Source organism: Trachurus japonicus, chromosome 22 (genome assembly GCF_045865225.1).
Source record: "Trachurus japonicus isolate A0001 chromosome 22, Traja_1.0".
NCBI classification, from domain to species: Eukaryota; Metazoa; Chordata; class Actinopteri; order Carangiformes; family Carangidae; genus Trachurus; species Trachurus japonicus.
In genome coordinates, this window is record NC_140928.1 from 17,885,238 (window position 1) to 17,902,464 (window position 17,227).

Here is a 17,227-nt window from a genome sequence, read left to right on the forward strand (position 1 = left end):
CGGAAGAAAATGCCGACTCCGTCAACAAAAAAGTATGAGAGAAAACTACTTGTCTTGAAAAAGAAAAAAAGGAAACTAAATATTCCATACGGACATAATGAACTTTCACAGTACCTTACTGTTCTAATCTATGACCTTTACACCCTAAAATGTCTAAAAATGACCAGACCTAAGTTCTATAATTGAGATATTCCATTATCCCAAATGTTTCCATCAACCAGAGTTTCATTGGATTGCCTGTAATGACATTATATTGAATAATTATATATATTTTTTATATGTCAAACAGTTTTTTGGGTGCTTCAACCTGTTTTTAAGATGTATAAATGATGCCTCTGCAGAAAACCACTACTGGTGATGTGGTTGTTACGGTGGCCTGGAGGTGCAAATCAACATTACAAAACATAAAACACTTTTACAAATTCTGAAACAAATTTACATTTCAGAAAACAAAACTACAAGTCTTAAAACAAAGTTACATTTCAGAAAACAAATTTACATTTCAGAAAACAAAATTACATTTTAGAAAACAAAATTACATCTCAGAAAACACATTTACAAGTTGCAAAACAAAATTACAATTCAGAAAACAAATTTACAAGATGCAAAACAAAATTACATTTCAGAAAAAAAAATTACAAGTTGTAAAACAAAATTACATTTCAGAAAACAAATTTACAGATTGCAAAACAAATTTACATTTCAGAAAACAAAATGACAAATAACATAACACTTTTACAAAGACCAAAACACTTTTACAATATCTGAAACAAATTTACATTTCAGAAAACAAATTTACAAGACACCAAACACTTTTACAAACACCAAGACACATTTACAAGTGGCAAAACACTTTGACAAACTGCAGAAACAAATTTACAAAAAGGCCAACATCAACCGGAAAGGGAATGTACCAACCCCGGGGTTGACCCGGAAGTGAACGAGGAGCGGTCATGACATCATCTCCGTTAGCTTCTCCATTGACGACGAGAACTCGTCATGACCGCTCCTCGTTCACTTCCGGGTCAACCCCGGGGTTGGTACATTCCCTTTCCGGTTGATGTTGGCCTTTTTGTAAATTTGTTTCTGCAGTTTGTCAAAGTGTTTTGCCACTTGTAAATGTGTCTTGGTGTTTGTAAAAGTGTTTGGTGTCTTGTAAATTTGTTTTCTGAAATGTAAATTTGTTTCAGATATTGTAAAAGTGTTTTGGTCTTTGTAAAAGTGTTATGTTATTTGTCATTTTGTTTTCTGAAATGTAAATTTGTTTTGCAATTTGTAAATTTGTTTTCTGAAATGTAATTTTGTTTTACAACTTGTAATTTTTTTTTTCTGAAATGTAATTTTGTTTTACAACTTGTAAATTTGTTTTCTGAATTGTAATTTTGTTTTGCAACTTGTAAATGTGTTTTCTGAGATGTAATTTTGTTTTCTAAAATGTAATTTTGTTTTCTGAAATGTAAATTTGTTTTCTGAAATGTAACTTTGTTTTTAGACTTGTAGTTTTGTTTTCTGAAATGTAAATTTGTTTCAGAATTTGTAAAAGTGTTTTATGTTTTGTAATGTTGATTTGCACCTCCAGGCCACCGTAGGTTGTAGCCACATAGCGCTCCCAGTGATCAAAGATCTTATCTACTGATGCTTCAGGAGGCAGCAGGAATCTTCTGGGGAAAAAGGGAGCTGCCTCAAATTCCCAGAAGAACACTGAGAAATGATGCCTTCCTCTCTCTCAGCTTGGCCTGGCTGAACAAAGCTGTCCAGGTTTCAAGGTGCCAGTTACAGCCCTCATCTCCTCTGTTCCTCTGTCCAGGCAGAATGGATCATACTTCATTCTTAGATGAGTATGCAATGGCCTGCATGATATAAAGTTCATCATCAATGGATGTACATGAGTGCAAATATTCATTCCTCTAATTAGTTGAGTCAGTGCTAGACTCAACCACAACAAGGGCGCTAACTTCTCTTTTCTGGCTGAATGTTTCAGGACAATATTGTGTTTGACCATAGAGGATAAAGAGGTGGCCAGGTGGAAATGAACAAAATGTTCCTTCCTTCTCTCCCTCCCTCAACCCTCACCTCTCCTGCTTCAATCTTGTTCACTACATGCAGTGTGGCTTTTGTGTGTGTTTGCATGAAAGTGTGTGTGCATGTTTTCTCATATTCCTTTGCAGAAGCGCACCTACACTTTGCTCGGTGTGACTCAAACAGCTGATCAGCTAATACAGTGGACACCATGTACTTCTCTGTAGTAATATCCTAGTTCGAAAGTTCAAAAACTGTAGGGTTAGCCCTACAGCTCTAACCCTAGTTCCAGAGGAACATGCTGTTTGGCAGCAGACAAAGCAGTGCAAATTAAGAATAAAGTGGCACTTCAACTGATTGTAGCTCTTTAACTCTAACTGGGAACTGCCCTGAATCTACTGCAGGTAATACACTGAATGGAAGTACTCACACAGCCCCACATCAAATGACCTATCACTTTAATATAGAGCTGGATTTAGTTTTTTTTTTTTTTTAATTGTGAAAAAAAAACACGACAGACAATACAGTGAACATGCATTGATGACTTACATTGACATAAAAGGTGAAATTCTGTGTGTGTGTGTGTGTGTGTGTGTGTGTGTGTAAGCCAGTTATAATATATTATATAAATGGTGATCATACTAATGATGAAAAAGAAAATGGGTGAATATTGGGGTAATATTGACCTTGGTCATAATAACAGTATTGGTGAAAAAAGTAATACAAATTTAAAAAATAAATGAATAATAATAATAAAAATAAATAAATAACAATTGTGACAGCAATAACGACAAAACCAACCAAACAAACAAACAAACAAACAGAACAAAAAAAGAATAATAGTAACAACGATTATTCTAAGTACAGGGGAGAGATAAGAACCAAAGGTACAGGAGCAGTGTGGGAGTGGAGGATAAATTAATAAAATTTTTGGACAGGGAGGAAAAATAAATAAATGAAATATAAATAAATGATAAAGTAAGTAATGATAATAAATTAATTAATTAATAACAATGACAATAGTGGTAACAATAATAGTAACCATAATAATAGTAATAACTAAATAAAGAGAGAGAAAACATCAATTTGATCAGCGGGGCATGGATTTAGTTTAACTCGAAGCAAAATGGCTTTGAGTTAAGTATAAATTTAAAAAGTTTAAGCATAAATTTAATTAATAAATAATGAACATGTGTTTGCAGCCTGCAGTTCAATACATAATTGTTCTCATAGAGGAAGTTCACTAATTCTAAAGCATCTTAACAGATTCCAGAGCGGGTGAGTCGATGGACAACAGAAAGGATCACTATGGGATTGAGTTTGATTTGTAAAGTGGTGCAGGCCAGTGTGAGTTTACTGTATGAGCTACAGCAGAGACACATTCATCAATATGACACATTTGGAGCATTAGAAGGTAAAGCAGCCCCTGGGATCAAGAGCTGATCCCTGATCAGCCACAGTGGATAATGAAAGCAGCAGCAACTAGCAGGGTGATAACATTAATATTAATGACCAAAAGATTTTCATAAACAGGTTTGTGTTAACCATGCCCCCCCTCCTCTTTAACTTTATTTATCAAAAGAAGGTCGAGGTATCTGAGCAGTCTTTCCCCATGTCCCCCCATGTTCTGCTCATGGACTAGAGTGGACCTCAGTCCAGCTGGATCTAAAATGTAGTAACCTACAGTATACAGTATTTCGGTCTAGGCAAAGTTCAGTTCTGTTCCCTATATCCCTATAGTCTTAGCAGTAGTTTCATTACCTTTAATTAGTGCAAGCTGTTTTTAGATCGGCGGGGCAGAGACGTGTGCATGTTACACAATTATACGTTATTATTTCATAGCGTGGTGAATGTGCAGGTCATAACTTGTCCACCAGAGCGTTTTGGAGTTGTTGGATTGTGTATTTAGTTTGATGAGGGAAACGTGGAAATACAATGAGCCTCTGTTGCTCTAGCTGATCAGCTCGTGCCTCTGCCCCGCCGATCTAAAAACAGCTTGCACCGACAATTAAAGGTAATGAACCTACTGCTATGACTATAGGGATTATGGTGAGAGGAGAATTTACCAAAATGTTGAAATATCCCTTTCAAAGAAATAAATCACAGCATCCCTGTAGTGTAGAACACACAAACAACACAACCAAGAGTTTGTGCACTTTCTAAAATTCTTAAGGTATTTTATGTATTTAGCTACATGACAGTTTAGGTCTGTTGGCAGCATTCCCAGTGGGGTAACCATCTCCATGTCTTTCATACTGAAATGAGACCCCTGCTTTGTTCTGTTGCCCTGTAACATTTATATTTTTGAATGACCTCAGCAGGGCCGTCGCTAGGAATTCTGGGCCCCCTTAAAGAATACTAAAGTGGGCCCCTCCCCCTAACTTTTCCTTTTTTTTTCTTAGACTACGTATGTATTATCGTTTTTTATTTAGCCTTCTTTGTTTTGATGCTAATGCAGCATTACACTGCAAAAACTCAAGTATCTTACCAAGAATATTTGTCTTATTTCTAGTCAAAATGTAATTTCTAGTCAAAACAAATCTCATTATACTTAAAGCAGAAGTAAGTGATATATTTGTGTTAATATAAGTCTTAAATAGTTATATCTTCCGACAGCAATCACTTACATAGAGTGTTTGGACTGAAACACGGGTCTCTCAGTCCCTCTGCTCTGCTCTGAGCCGAGGAGAAAACATTTATCGTATCCTACAGTTTTTATCCAATGAGGAGAGAGAACGGCATGCAGGGCTGTGTGTGCAGCCAAGGGACGCCGTGAATGTGGTGACGTAGCGACGAGGACTGTTATGGTGCGTTCAAGGAAACTCGTATTTTTCCGAGTGGCCGTTATAGTGACTTTCACCGGTAAAACAGGTCGGAAAAACACGAGTGGGTTGTCTGGAACGCTACAAAGTCGTAAGTTGTGACTTGAAGCTGTAATTTACGATTTCAAAAGCCTGCCTGGAACGCAGCATTAGCGAAAACGACCGGACCACTTACTTCTGCTTTAAAATAAGACTCATCATATTAAAAGTAGCTTGTTTTTAGACACTTTTTACTTCTTTCAAGCAGATTTTCACTTGGAATAAGTAGAAAAAATCTGATAGTGGAGCAAGTTTTTCTTCCTTATTACAAGCACAAAAAACTTACTTTCACTGGCAGATTTTTCTATTTATTGTGAATTTAAGTGAAAATGATCTAAAAACAAGTTCATTTTTAGGTGATGAGTCTTATTTTAAGTGGAAAGAGATTAGTTTTGACTAGAAATGAGACATTTGGACAAGAAATAAGACAAATATTCTTGGAAAGATGTTGAGTTTTTACAGTGTACTATGAGTATTAGTCAGGGTCTTACGCAGAATAAATCAGTCATACAAAGATTAGACTACTGGGGTTTTTTATGGGCCCCACTGGGCGCTGGGCCCCTAGAATTATCATCACCTTTCTTCCCTATACAACGGCCCTGGACCTCAGACCGCTCCACATGGATGTGTTGGCGTGTGCTCACTGTGCTCACCTTGTGTGGCAGACTGATGATGGGCTCTGCTTCACCGGGCATGTTGTGGCCCAGGAGGGCTTGCAGAAAGTAGTGGCTGCTGGCGGCGAGAACGGCCCTGTGCGCCCGCACCTCCCTTCCCTCCACCAGCACCGTCACATCGCAGAGTATGCCCTGTCGCCGCTGCTCCTCCAGGCTCAAGAGAACGTTGGTGCAGTGGACCTTGGATTCATACACATACATGGGCGCTGCCGCCTCACTGTCCTGCTCCTCGCCTGCCAGCATCACTCCCTCTGAGATTCTGTAAAAGGAGAAAGAAGGACACCACATCAGCCTGCTGCATGGCTACTGTTCACTGTGTCAGGTCTGAAGAGACACAACGCACTGAACCGTACAACATTATTGTTAGACAGTCTCCAATGAGGTGTTTCAACATAGACAATCTGTCTACCTGTCAGTCACAATATTAGGTACAGTATGATAATTTGTCATACATTCTGTGACCACTAACAAATTTAATCAGTTGTTTAGAGACCACACAGATGTTGAGATATTTGAGTTTGAAATGTTTTTGAACAATTTGTGAATTTACATCAAGTTAAAACTTTGAAATATCATGTAAAATGGATGATATAGGTATAAGGCAACTCCAGTACTACTGAGCTACATGCTGTAGCCTACTACAGAGCAGTGACTGATCAATTAATCAATTAGTCAGGCAGAAAATAAACTGTCAACTCAGATGAGATTTGATATTTAGTAAAGGCCAAACACTGTCAGTTTGTCTGTCGTTCTCTTAGTCTCACAGTGGCACAACACCATAGACTGTAAAACACATACGTAGCATCCGTGACATCACCCATTGGTTTTGGGGAGTTGTTTTTGTGACTCAAACATGGCGGCCTGAACAGCGCCATGTTGGATTTGGGTGGGCGTGTACTTTCCATATTTGAAGGACAGGCGGTAACTCAACGGGTCAACCGGCCGAGAACCCGTCCACTGGCCTCGTAGCAACTGCCAAACTGAGCTAGCCCTGCTCCGGACCTGTCACTTAACGTTTCCATGCCCTAATTTATGCGAGAATTTGAAACCTAATAATAGTAAAACGGTAGAGTTAAAAAAAAAAAAACACCCCCCTCAGAGTGTGTGCGGGGGTAGAAACTATCAGTTGAGAACAAAACGCATGATGACACCAGGCTTTGATCATGTTTATTGAGGATGTAAAGTCGGCGTTTTTAACATGGGGGTCTATGGAGAATGCTGCTTTCTGACACCAGCCCCCAGCGGCAGCCATGGTTGCAGTTTTTTGAACGCAGAAGTGAGCTTAACTTCTCAGACCGACAACTCCCCCCTCGCACAATACCTTTGGATTCATGACTGATGATCAAGGATCGAATGAACTAGAATTACGACAAGACCTAGGCCTACATTTTGTGACTGTTCATTTGTTGTAGAAATAAGGAAAAAACACAAAATTAGTCAAAGCCAGTTTAGTTCATCAAGGACTCAACATCAGGAAAAGGAACATTGCTAAAATTCAATAACAAAACTGAAACAAACACCCATATTACAATGGAATTTTTGTTCTAAGTAAAAATGTTAGAGGTTTAGAAAACATCTATCCATCTTGAACATGCCTGTATCACAAATATGCATAGAGTGTTTTGGAGTTGTTGGATTGTGTATTTGATGATTTTGATGAGGGACTGTATGTACTGTTAGCTGAGCGGCTCGCGTCTCTGCTCTGTGGATCTCAAAACAGCTTGCACCAACAATTAAAGGTAATGAATCTGCTGCTACGACTATAGGGATTATGGCAATGGGCCAATTTGCCAAAATGTTGAAATATCCATTTAACTTAAGTATAATATATGATATATATTCCTAACCCCATTAATAGTCCTGGAATATTTTGAAGTTCACTGATCATGAATTTAAATACTTCTTTACATGGTGCTGTCTGAATGTTATCTGTTGTATGATTTCTGTTGACAGACATATAAGAAGCTCCACACTACCTGCTGCAGCTCTACCCTGAGGCTTTTCATTGTGTTTTATTTCAATACTGCAGAACATAAAGCCACAACACAGACAGCTGAGCATGCAGTCTGTCTGTCTCATCAGCCACAGGCTCGCTCTCTCTCTCTCTCTGTGTGTGTGTGTGTGTGTGTGTCTGCAAGAGGAGAGGGGGCTGCTTTCTGCTGATTCATGACTTTTGAATAGGCAGAGCCCAGCACTGGGGGCTTGCTGAAGTAGTGTTCTGGCTTTTCTCCCAGTGGCCCCGGGGCCAATCATCTCAGTACTGTAGATCATCTTCTGCCTCCCCTCAGGAGCACTTCAGGCTCTGACCATTCTCCCCTATTTTTTTTTATGGTGCTTGCAAATTATTTACAACCTTTGTTTTCTGGCTTCTCTGCTCTGTCGAGCTGCTAAGAATGAAAACTAAAGATCCACTAACACTGCTCATCATCTGTTCCTCCAAGAAGTCACTTAGTTTTACCACTGCAGCCTAACTGACCTGACAAGTCATCTTTGTCACACATTGGTGAAATTTTGGATCATCATCATCATCATTACCCTCATAATTGCACGCCTAGTACATCATATCAAAATACTGGATAAATAAACATAAACATTTCCCACTTTCCATAGTTCCCCCATGTCTCCTTCTCAATCAGCAGTCTGACATATAAAGAGGTGTTTCTCCATGTTTTTGTTTTCTTCCTTCCCAGAACCACTGGGTAAAGAGAGACAGTTGAGGGCTTTTAGTAAACAAGATGTTGCATGTTCTTTCATCATCTTGCCTGTGCTTTAATATGTGTGGGAGGGGGCATGTTGGAGTATCAGACAGGCTCACTGCTCACTGCCTGTCACCCAGTTATCCATTATATATAGACATATATTCTTTATATGTATGTATGTGTGTATGTATCTACTATGTATGTACAAGCACATTCTTTTTGGTTTTAGGCTAAAAATTTGTCATTATCATCATCATTATAAAGCAAAAACTACAAACTAGGGATGTCACGATTATAGATTTTCTTGGTACGATTATTGTCAGAGAAATAATCATGGTATTACGATTACCACGATTATTATGCATTAATACATTTCACAACACTATGAATGTTTAAAATCAAATATAGTCAAAATATAATTACATTACTAATCTCTAGGACCAGTTATTAATCCCCAGCGGGAAGTGTTTGAAATATTTATGTCATTTAATTGTCCTCTATACCAAATGTTTACGTTTATTTTAATCATTTTTTTCACAATACAAATGACACGCTAACATTTAAATTCCTACTAATTGAGTGTTACTTTAGATAAATGGACCAGTATCTGTGCATTTACCTTTACTTTGGCGCACAACTTTAGATATGGTTCCAATATAATCTTTTTCAGAAAGTGACGGTATTTAGGAATCTTTACGATCAATTAATTGTGGCGTTTAATACCACGATTAATTGTGAAAACAAGTAATCGTGACATCCCTACTACAAACCAAATGAAAAATCCCTGCAGAAACTAAAGTGAAAACAAAAGGTCATACCAAAATACAAAACTTATATAAATTCAACCTTGTGTCTAGAATTGTCTCTGTTGTGTTGAAAGCTTTTACAGCACATGTTTCTAAATGTGTGTGCTGTGTGTTTGTACTGTGTTAAGCCTTCATGGACCCAAACACAACACTATCAACCACCTCCAAACCAGTGTCTAAATAGAGATCTCAAATTCACCATCAAAAGATTGAACCCCACCGGAGCAGAGCAGCAGGAGCGTCCTCCTGTCCAAGTGGCACGGCTACTATTTCCCATAATGCAGCTCACTGTGGCCGCTCAGCACTTTCTCCTCATCAGTCAGTTGCTCTGTTAGCCTACATTCAACCCAGGAGCACCATCAATCACACATACCCATCTAAGGACTTTTAAAGCCCCTGAGACACTAACACACACATACTTACACATCTGTCTTTGTGGGGACTCATCATTGACATAATGTATTCACCAACCCTCCGCTACAACCTGAACACAGCTGTGTGTCGGCCCAGTCTGAACCCTCAAACCGCCTTTAAAGTGGTGTCCCCACAAATGTAGAAACACACACACTCACACACACACACACACACACACAGTGCATCCCAGCAGGCAGTGTAGAAACATCCAGGAGTGAATAATTCATCACAGGAGCAGCAGAGCCCAAGGTCAGGCAGGGATCTTCCCCCAGAGCTGCAGCTCCACTCACAAATATTAATTAACAAACACTAATAATTCACCAATTCCACTCCACTGTGTGTGTGTGTGTGTGTGTGTGTGTTGATGTATTTCTATGGCCTACTTTCCTCCACACCCCCTGCCCTGATTATGTCTTGTGTTCATGTGATGGTGTCTATGGGGTATTCTGAGAGGAGCTAATTCCATCAGTACAACAAAAGAGTCATGTTCACAGCTCCCTCCGCAGCACCGCTCCAACATCACACATCATTTTCTGAATGCCTTGCCTTCTCCTCGGATTTTTTCTCCATCACAGCTAAATTAACATCAGTCACACCTCCCACATCCTGTACACTTTCACATTAAAGATTCTGTACGGCAGAAAATTGTCAAGAGTTTTTAATTTGTCTCAAAACAGAAAAATGAACCATAAAACACCATGCCGAATTTGAATGAATAAAAATATCACCAAATACATAAAATGGTTGGAAACATAAGTAGTATTCCCCCCTACTGGAACGCTGGGGGTGTGTCGACTGAAGGCACTGAAACCACACCTGATGTCAGGGACCGTTCCACATCCCTGTCAGTGAACCTCATGCTAAAAGCTAAACCTGACTTTTCTCAGTCTGTGACAGATTATTACATTTTTTCCTGTGGCACCCAACACAGGTGGAGCAGCAGGTTCTCAGTCAATCCCACCTGTAAGCGCCATTTATTATTGTTTTGCTATTTACGCTCAGGGCCGGCCCTAGGATTTTGGTGGCCCCCTAAACAAGATTTTCGTTTGTGGCCGAGGCTACTCTAAGCACAAACACCAAATCACTGGTTAAAACTGAATACAGACATGTTTATCCCTTCTGAGGTTTGAGGCCATTTTCTCAACTTTTACATATTTTCTTAAATTTATCTTTTTAAGATACTTGCAGATGTAACAATACTCAAGTGTTTTATGTCTAAATATTAGAACCTCCGCTGTAAGCACTCTGAGGCCAATTTCTCCTAGAACACTGTATAAAGAAATAATTCAGGCCAAATGCTGGAAATTTGAGGTCTGCTTTTTGAAAAAAATTCAAATCCCTTGTGAAAACACTCCTTCAATCATGAGAATAAACTGTTTTGGTTCTTGAAATAGGATATGAATACAGTAATAGATAAGTGTAGAAAACAAGTCTAAAATTAAATTTTGTAAGATTGTTTTTTGAGCACAAATGTTGTCATTCTGCCGTTCTATTTTCACCAAATGTCTCAAATGTGAGATAAAAGAAGCTGAATATTGACTTCAAATTACATAAAGCTCATAGCGTGCACATGCAGACCTCAGGATGTTTAAATGACTTGAATGAACCCCAGTACCTTTCTGATCATGTGGCCCCCCACCTAACGGCTGTGGCCCTAAACAACCGCATAGAGTGTTTATGCCAGGGGCCGGCCCTGTTTGCGCTGATTTATACTGACAAGGAATAAGTTTTGAGTGTGCTTTGAGTTTTGAGCCATCTGTGTTACGGTTCGGGCTTATTCGGCTTCCGTAGAGAAAGCAGGAAGTGAAGTGTTGTTGTAAAGAAATGAGCATGATCCACTCCCTTCAGAAACTGTCCAACATGTCTCTCCAGATCTAAAACCCCATTGAGCATCTGTGGGACATCCTCAAATGGAAAGTGGAGGAGCACAAGGTGTCTAACATCCACCAGCTCTGTGATGTCATCGTGGAGGAGTGGAAGAGGTTTCAGTGCTGGGAAAAAAAATGGTAGCCACACAAAAAATTGACACTTTGGGCACAATTTGAACATTTTCACTTTTGTTGCCAGCGGTTCAGACATTAATGGCTGTGTGTTGAGTAATTTTGAGGGGACAGCAAATTTACACTGTTATACAAGCTTTACACTGACTACTTTACATTGTATCAAAGTGTCATATCTTCAGTGTTGTCCCATGAAAAGATATAATAGAATTTTTTTTTTTTTTAATGACAGGGCTGTACTCACTTGAGATGCTGTATGTTCGATCAAGCACAGAAAGTGAAACTGATGGCAAAATCATGGTGCAGAGCTCTAGCTCCAGAATGGGGGGCTGCTGCTAAATTTTGGAAGACCCTCAGATTAAATTAGCATAACATCCCATTACTAGTTAGAATCTTGAAGTCAAAAAAAGTCATATTTTTTAACCAATATTGGCCAAAATATAGCAATACAATAAAAAAATGCTTTTTCAATTGTTTTTTTTAATCCATTTCCCTAAATATAAAATCTTGAACGTTGAAAAGTATGCATATAAACTGTACATTTTGACAATTATTGTGACCATATGCATGAATTGAGTATTTGAATGTTATAACGCTTTTAGTGGTCACCAGCAAATCCAAGATGACAACACCCCTATTATTCCTCCTAGGGGTTCCTTCTAACAAAAAATTAAGGTTGGCAAACTTTACCCAGAAGCGTGAGCATAGTTAGCAATCTTAGGTGTTTGCCCCCTGACTAATTGAAGCCAAACTCAATCTGCTGCATCCTCTTCTCATTATTTGAAAAATGATACATCAGTGTTAGTGCTGTCACATCCAGGGAAGACACACTTTGGGAGAGAAGTACTTGGTTGTTATTTTTGTTAGTTTTTCAGAATAGTTGTGTAATGAGGAAGGGTCAGTACATGTGGAAATGTAGCTTATTCAACATAAAGAGAACAAATGAACACAATAGTTGCAGTGAGTTTGCAATAATCAGATGAGAAGAAAAACTGTTGATCTGGAAGAGGAACAAACACATGAACCACGCTAGACTACTTCCACTGAGTAATGTTTGAAATATTATCAACACAAATAGTGGTAAAGGCTGTTAATTAAATTAGATTAGATTAGGTTTTAGTAAACACACCCCGTTACTCTTTGTTTTTATTTTGTCTCATCTCTCCTCTGACCGGTGTGTGTGTGGATGATGATGATGGTGTATGATGCATCATCAGAGAGGCAGCTCTGTCTTATAACTCTGTGCTGCAGTAACACACTGATACTCATGTTTTTTTTTATGCTTCTCTGGAAATTCAGTTCCCTCTTGCATGGACCTGCTGATCTGATGACCGCGTTTACTTGGCAAGCTGTGCCACTAGGTAAGAACTGGACCATTGTGCATTCAGGAGGTCATCAGCTACGTAATTTATCAAGATTTCATGTGGATCCATTTGATACTTTATGAGATGTTTTGCTCATCTTAATCTCGATGCTGGTGCCAGAGGAAAAATCAGAGGTCTACACAGATGAATACAGAAACTTTATCTCAGGGACAACATCACTCTCAGCTAAAGACAATGCTCAGTCCCGGCTGCGTTGCTGAGGCCTTCCCTTGGGGCTTCATGAGCTCCGGAAATACACCACCATGACATCAGTGTCTCCCATTCAACAATGAGGCTTTGTTGAGAGAAGCTCTCACTTGCACTGTGGTTATTGACACCCTGATAAATGACCTGAGGTCAGTGGCAGACAGAGCAGCCGTGCATCACTGCATGTGTGAAGGGCAACGGGCCTGCTGCTGGAGAATGGACTTGTGGGTTCTGTACGACGGATACGTGAGTCTATGCAGCAGTGTGTGTGTGTGTGTGTGTGTGTGTGTGTGTTTATCCAGTGATTAAGTTACAATCCATAGATGCTGAATAGCTGACCTCAGTGCTTTGTGTCTTATCACTCTCCATCAATATGTTAACCTTTTATCCTATAAGTGCACACACACACACACACACACACACACACACACACAAACACACAGAAAACTAATCTGTTTAATCAGGAAGCCATTTGTGGGAGGAGTTCCCTCCCTAACATGTTCATGGAAATCGAACACAGATGTTTGACAGCTTTCACACGCACCACCAGACCAGAACACTGCTACAGAGGGATTCTGTCAAACTAAGGTTTTTTAAATTATTATTATTATAATGATTACTATTAAGGTAATAATAATGGTTCATCCAAGCAATATCTCTGTGTGTTTAACTACAGGGTAGGTTTGGTTGGGTTGGATTGGTTTGGTTTGGGTTAGGTTGGGTTAGAGGTGGGTTAAAGGTACATTGTGTAAGAATTCCTCCCATCTAGCGGTGCGGTTATAGATCGCAAGCAACTCAGTCATATTTTTCATGCTGCATTCACGTGAAATCGGTTAGACGGCAGACGGACAACAGCCGCTGCAGGTAACGGCTTAAAGCAGAAGTAAGCGATCCGGTCGTTTTGGCTAACATCCTGTCAGCAGATGGAGTTAGCAGTCCCTGCCCTCGTCCTCATGTCACCACGTTCAAGCGCATCCCTTGGCTGCACACAGAAGCTGTGTCTCAATTCAGGGGCTGCATCCTTCGGAGGGTGGATTTGAAGGCCGATTACGTCACAGCGCTGCGCGAAGGCTGTCCCAATTCATCCAAATTCGAAGGCTCCTACAAATGCGTCCTCCTTTCCCCTGCATTCGGAGGATGCATCGCTACTATCCTTCGCGGCCTCCCGTATCCCAAGATGCTTTGCGGACCGTTGTTGTTATTAGCAACCTAGCCGCTAGCTATTGAACGGTAGCAGCTCTGTGCTGTAGCCACGGTAACCCGGCTCTGCGGCCGGCTCGGAGGCGCGGTCGCTCGCTGAGCCGGGCTCTGCTGGCCGCACAGGTGAGGAGCAGAGGCAAAGCATCTGACTCAAATAATAATAAAGCTATGAAAACATATCACTCTGCTCTTTATTCTCTATTCACTTAATAGCCTAGCCCCCTTGGCTGCTGTTCAATTGTTTGTTTATTAGTATATTAATGATAACTGCCCTTGTATTTATTCTACTTATTAAAAAAAAAGAAGTGACAAGCGGAGAAGCGGAAGAGCCGTTGCAAGTGTCACTTTCAAATGTTTAACGTTAGCGTTGGGCCCTCCGAAGGCTGCAGCCGCTGAATTGAAACACAGCTACAGAGAGGACCGCCCCTTCATGCCGTTCTCTCTCCTCATTGGATAAAGGTTGTAGGATACAAGGAAAGTTTTCTCCTCGGCTTACAGCAGAGCAGAGTGACTGACAGACCCGTGTTTCGGACCAAACACTCTATGTAAGTGATTGCCGTCGGAAGATATAACTTCTTAAGACTTACTGTATATTAACACAAACATTCTGCTTACTTCTGCTTTAACACAGAACGAGGTGGTTGTCAGCAGCAGTGCAATTATAGCCCAAAAGCAGCGCATTATTCCAAAAAACGAACCATAGGCTATTATGAATCTTCTAACGTTAAATGCTATAAAAATAAGTTTTATGCAACAAGACAGGTAGGCTGTAGTGCAAACAGTCAGTTAAACAGTAGCTACAGGTGCAAGCAGGGGCGGTGTGTGTGTGGGAAGGGGGGTGGGGGGGGTCCACTTCATTCCCTGTAATGTCTGGCAAAGCAGATCATTCAGGGAACGAATATGAGTCAGAGCCTGACGCCAAACCTGCTGCAGCCATATGCTATCCATGCTGTGCTTCAGCTTGCTATGCTTGCGCTCAATAAGTGATTTCTTCTCATTCCAGAGTTGTCTGATTGAAGTGACACTTGTCAGCGGCACAAGTCAACAGTTAATGTAAACTGATCTTTTTACTTCCTTCTCCACATGACAAACAACTGCATCAACCACTCACCAGTCCAACCACACAAAGATCACTGTGCTTTTGATTTTGAACAGGGGCCACTGTAAACACACAGCATCTATTATGGGCTACAGTCTGGTCCTACCTGATGCAGGGCTAAAAACTGTAATAAATGAATCCGTTTGAGAGCGAGCAAAAGCCCTCAGATGCTGAATGAGTCATAAAGGCAGAAATGTCGAGCACAGGATTATTTCATCTACTTCACAAGGCAACACAGTGTAGGCACGAAAATGAAAGTGCACATGTGGGGCTGTTAGACGCCCACAAAATTTTCCACAGAGGACAACTGACAGACTAACATCTCCCTGATGAAACACACTGAATTCTTTCAGTGTTTCTGACATTGTGGAAGAGCAGATTTATGCTGTTGGAATTACAACACACAAAGTGGAGTCACAGCACAGTGAGATGTTTTCAGTGACTCAGATGTTGATGTCATCCATTGAATCAGGGCTTCCCTGAATATCCTTCTCCATATCTCTGTGCAATATGTTGGTATATTAGTCTCTTGACAACACTTCGGTGACGCCACTGCCCTGACCGACCCACAAACCATTGACGAGTCGGACTCAGTCCACAGGATTTTATTTCACCTGCTTGACAGTTACGGATGTAGCAGATATAGACCCTCCCTCCCCGAGGGAGCTCCTCCATGGTCATCTGTGTTTCCTGACACTTCCACTCCCTCCTTTCAGCTGGGAGGCTGGACTGACATCACTTTGCCTTAGGCTGCCATTGAAGCGTAAATTGGATCAGGCTTGTCAGGTTTCAGGGAAAGTGAGGCTGGGGTTTGCTGTGTGAGTCATGCCCAAGAAGAATACTGCAGAAATTAAAAAGCTCTACACTAGCAAGGAAGCCAAATCATACTCAAGTAATAGGATCAAAACAAAAGGAAAGGAAGCGCTTTAGCCAACAGCCATTCAGCAACAAGGAACAAGTTTTGACTGAGCTTCAGACACGTCTTTTAATGAACACTGGTCTCTGTCAGAGAAATCACACAGCTCCTCATTTAGAACTGCTGTGAGGTGGAAGACATGTGTAGATGCTGACTCTGAGGGTATGTCAGATGGAAACACCACAAGGCTAGTTGTTTATATTGTACACACACAGATTGATATTTGTAAGGCATCCAAATGATCCAAATTCATCCTATTTGCTGATAATACAAAGTATGGCTACTACATACAAAGTATAATATTTGAAATTGATAAAGAAAAAAAATCTAGTTAAAATCAGGATTCATAAAATTGTATTTGAATGTTATTTGAACATTTTTTTAACAGCAATGAATTAATTCTATGCTAAAAGCTTTAGAGAATATCAAATGAGCTTTTACTAATTTCCTTCTCTTGGTCCTTGTACGTGTGACACTGGAACTCCCAGTCTTACCTCTTGTTCAGGTGTGTACAAGAGGTAAAGCTTCTTCCTGTTTTAAGAATTACATGAAGCTGCTGCTTCATGTAACAAGAAGGTGGGTGGAATCTACAGCTTCAACCTATTGGTGGGTTGGTAACAAGGGTCCCTTAATTAACGTTAGTTAGTACATTATTAAGCATTAATAATAAACTAATGTGTTAATTAATGCTAACTAATGCATACATAATGATAACTAATTACATTATTCAACTTTTAATTTCTTAATTGACTTTGAGTAGTAAACATTAATTAACTGCTTACTAATAGGCTACATTAATTAATGTGTTTCCTAATCCTAAGTAATACATAATAATGATTGTTAATATATCTGTAAACAGTTAATTAATGCTTAATAATGTACTAAGTAACGTTAATTAAGGGACCCTTATTGTAAAGTGTTACCGGTGGGTTTTATTTCTGTTATGTTTTAATGAGGAACACAATTGG

The 17,227-nt window shown here is 39.8% G+C and overlaps 1 protein-coding gene across 1 annotated transcript in view; it reads right to left on the bottom strand.

Annotated features, from left to right (window-relative positions):
• Positions 1–17,227, bottom strand: part of LOC146963881 (transcription regulator protein BACH2-like) — a 42,416-nt gene that overhangs the window by 12,343 nt on the left and 12,846 nt on the right. Inside the window, exon 2 of the mRNA XM_085766477.1 lies at positions 5,534–5,813. Coding sequence (XP_085622603.1) covers positions 5,534–5,797 — 264 coding nt within the window. The 5' untranslated portion in view covers positions 5,798–5,813. The remainder of the gene's footprint in view (positions 1–5,533; positions 5,814–17,227) is intronic.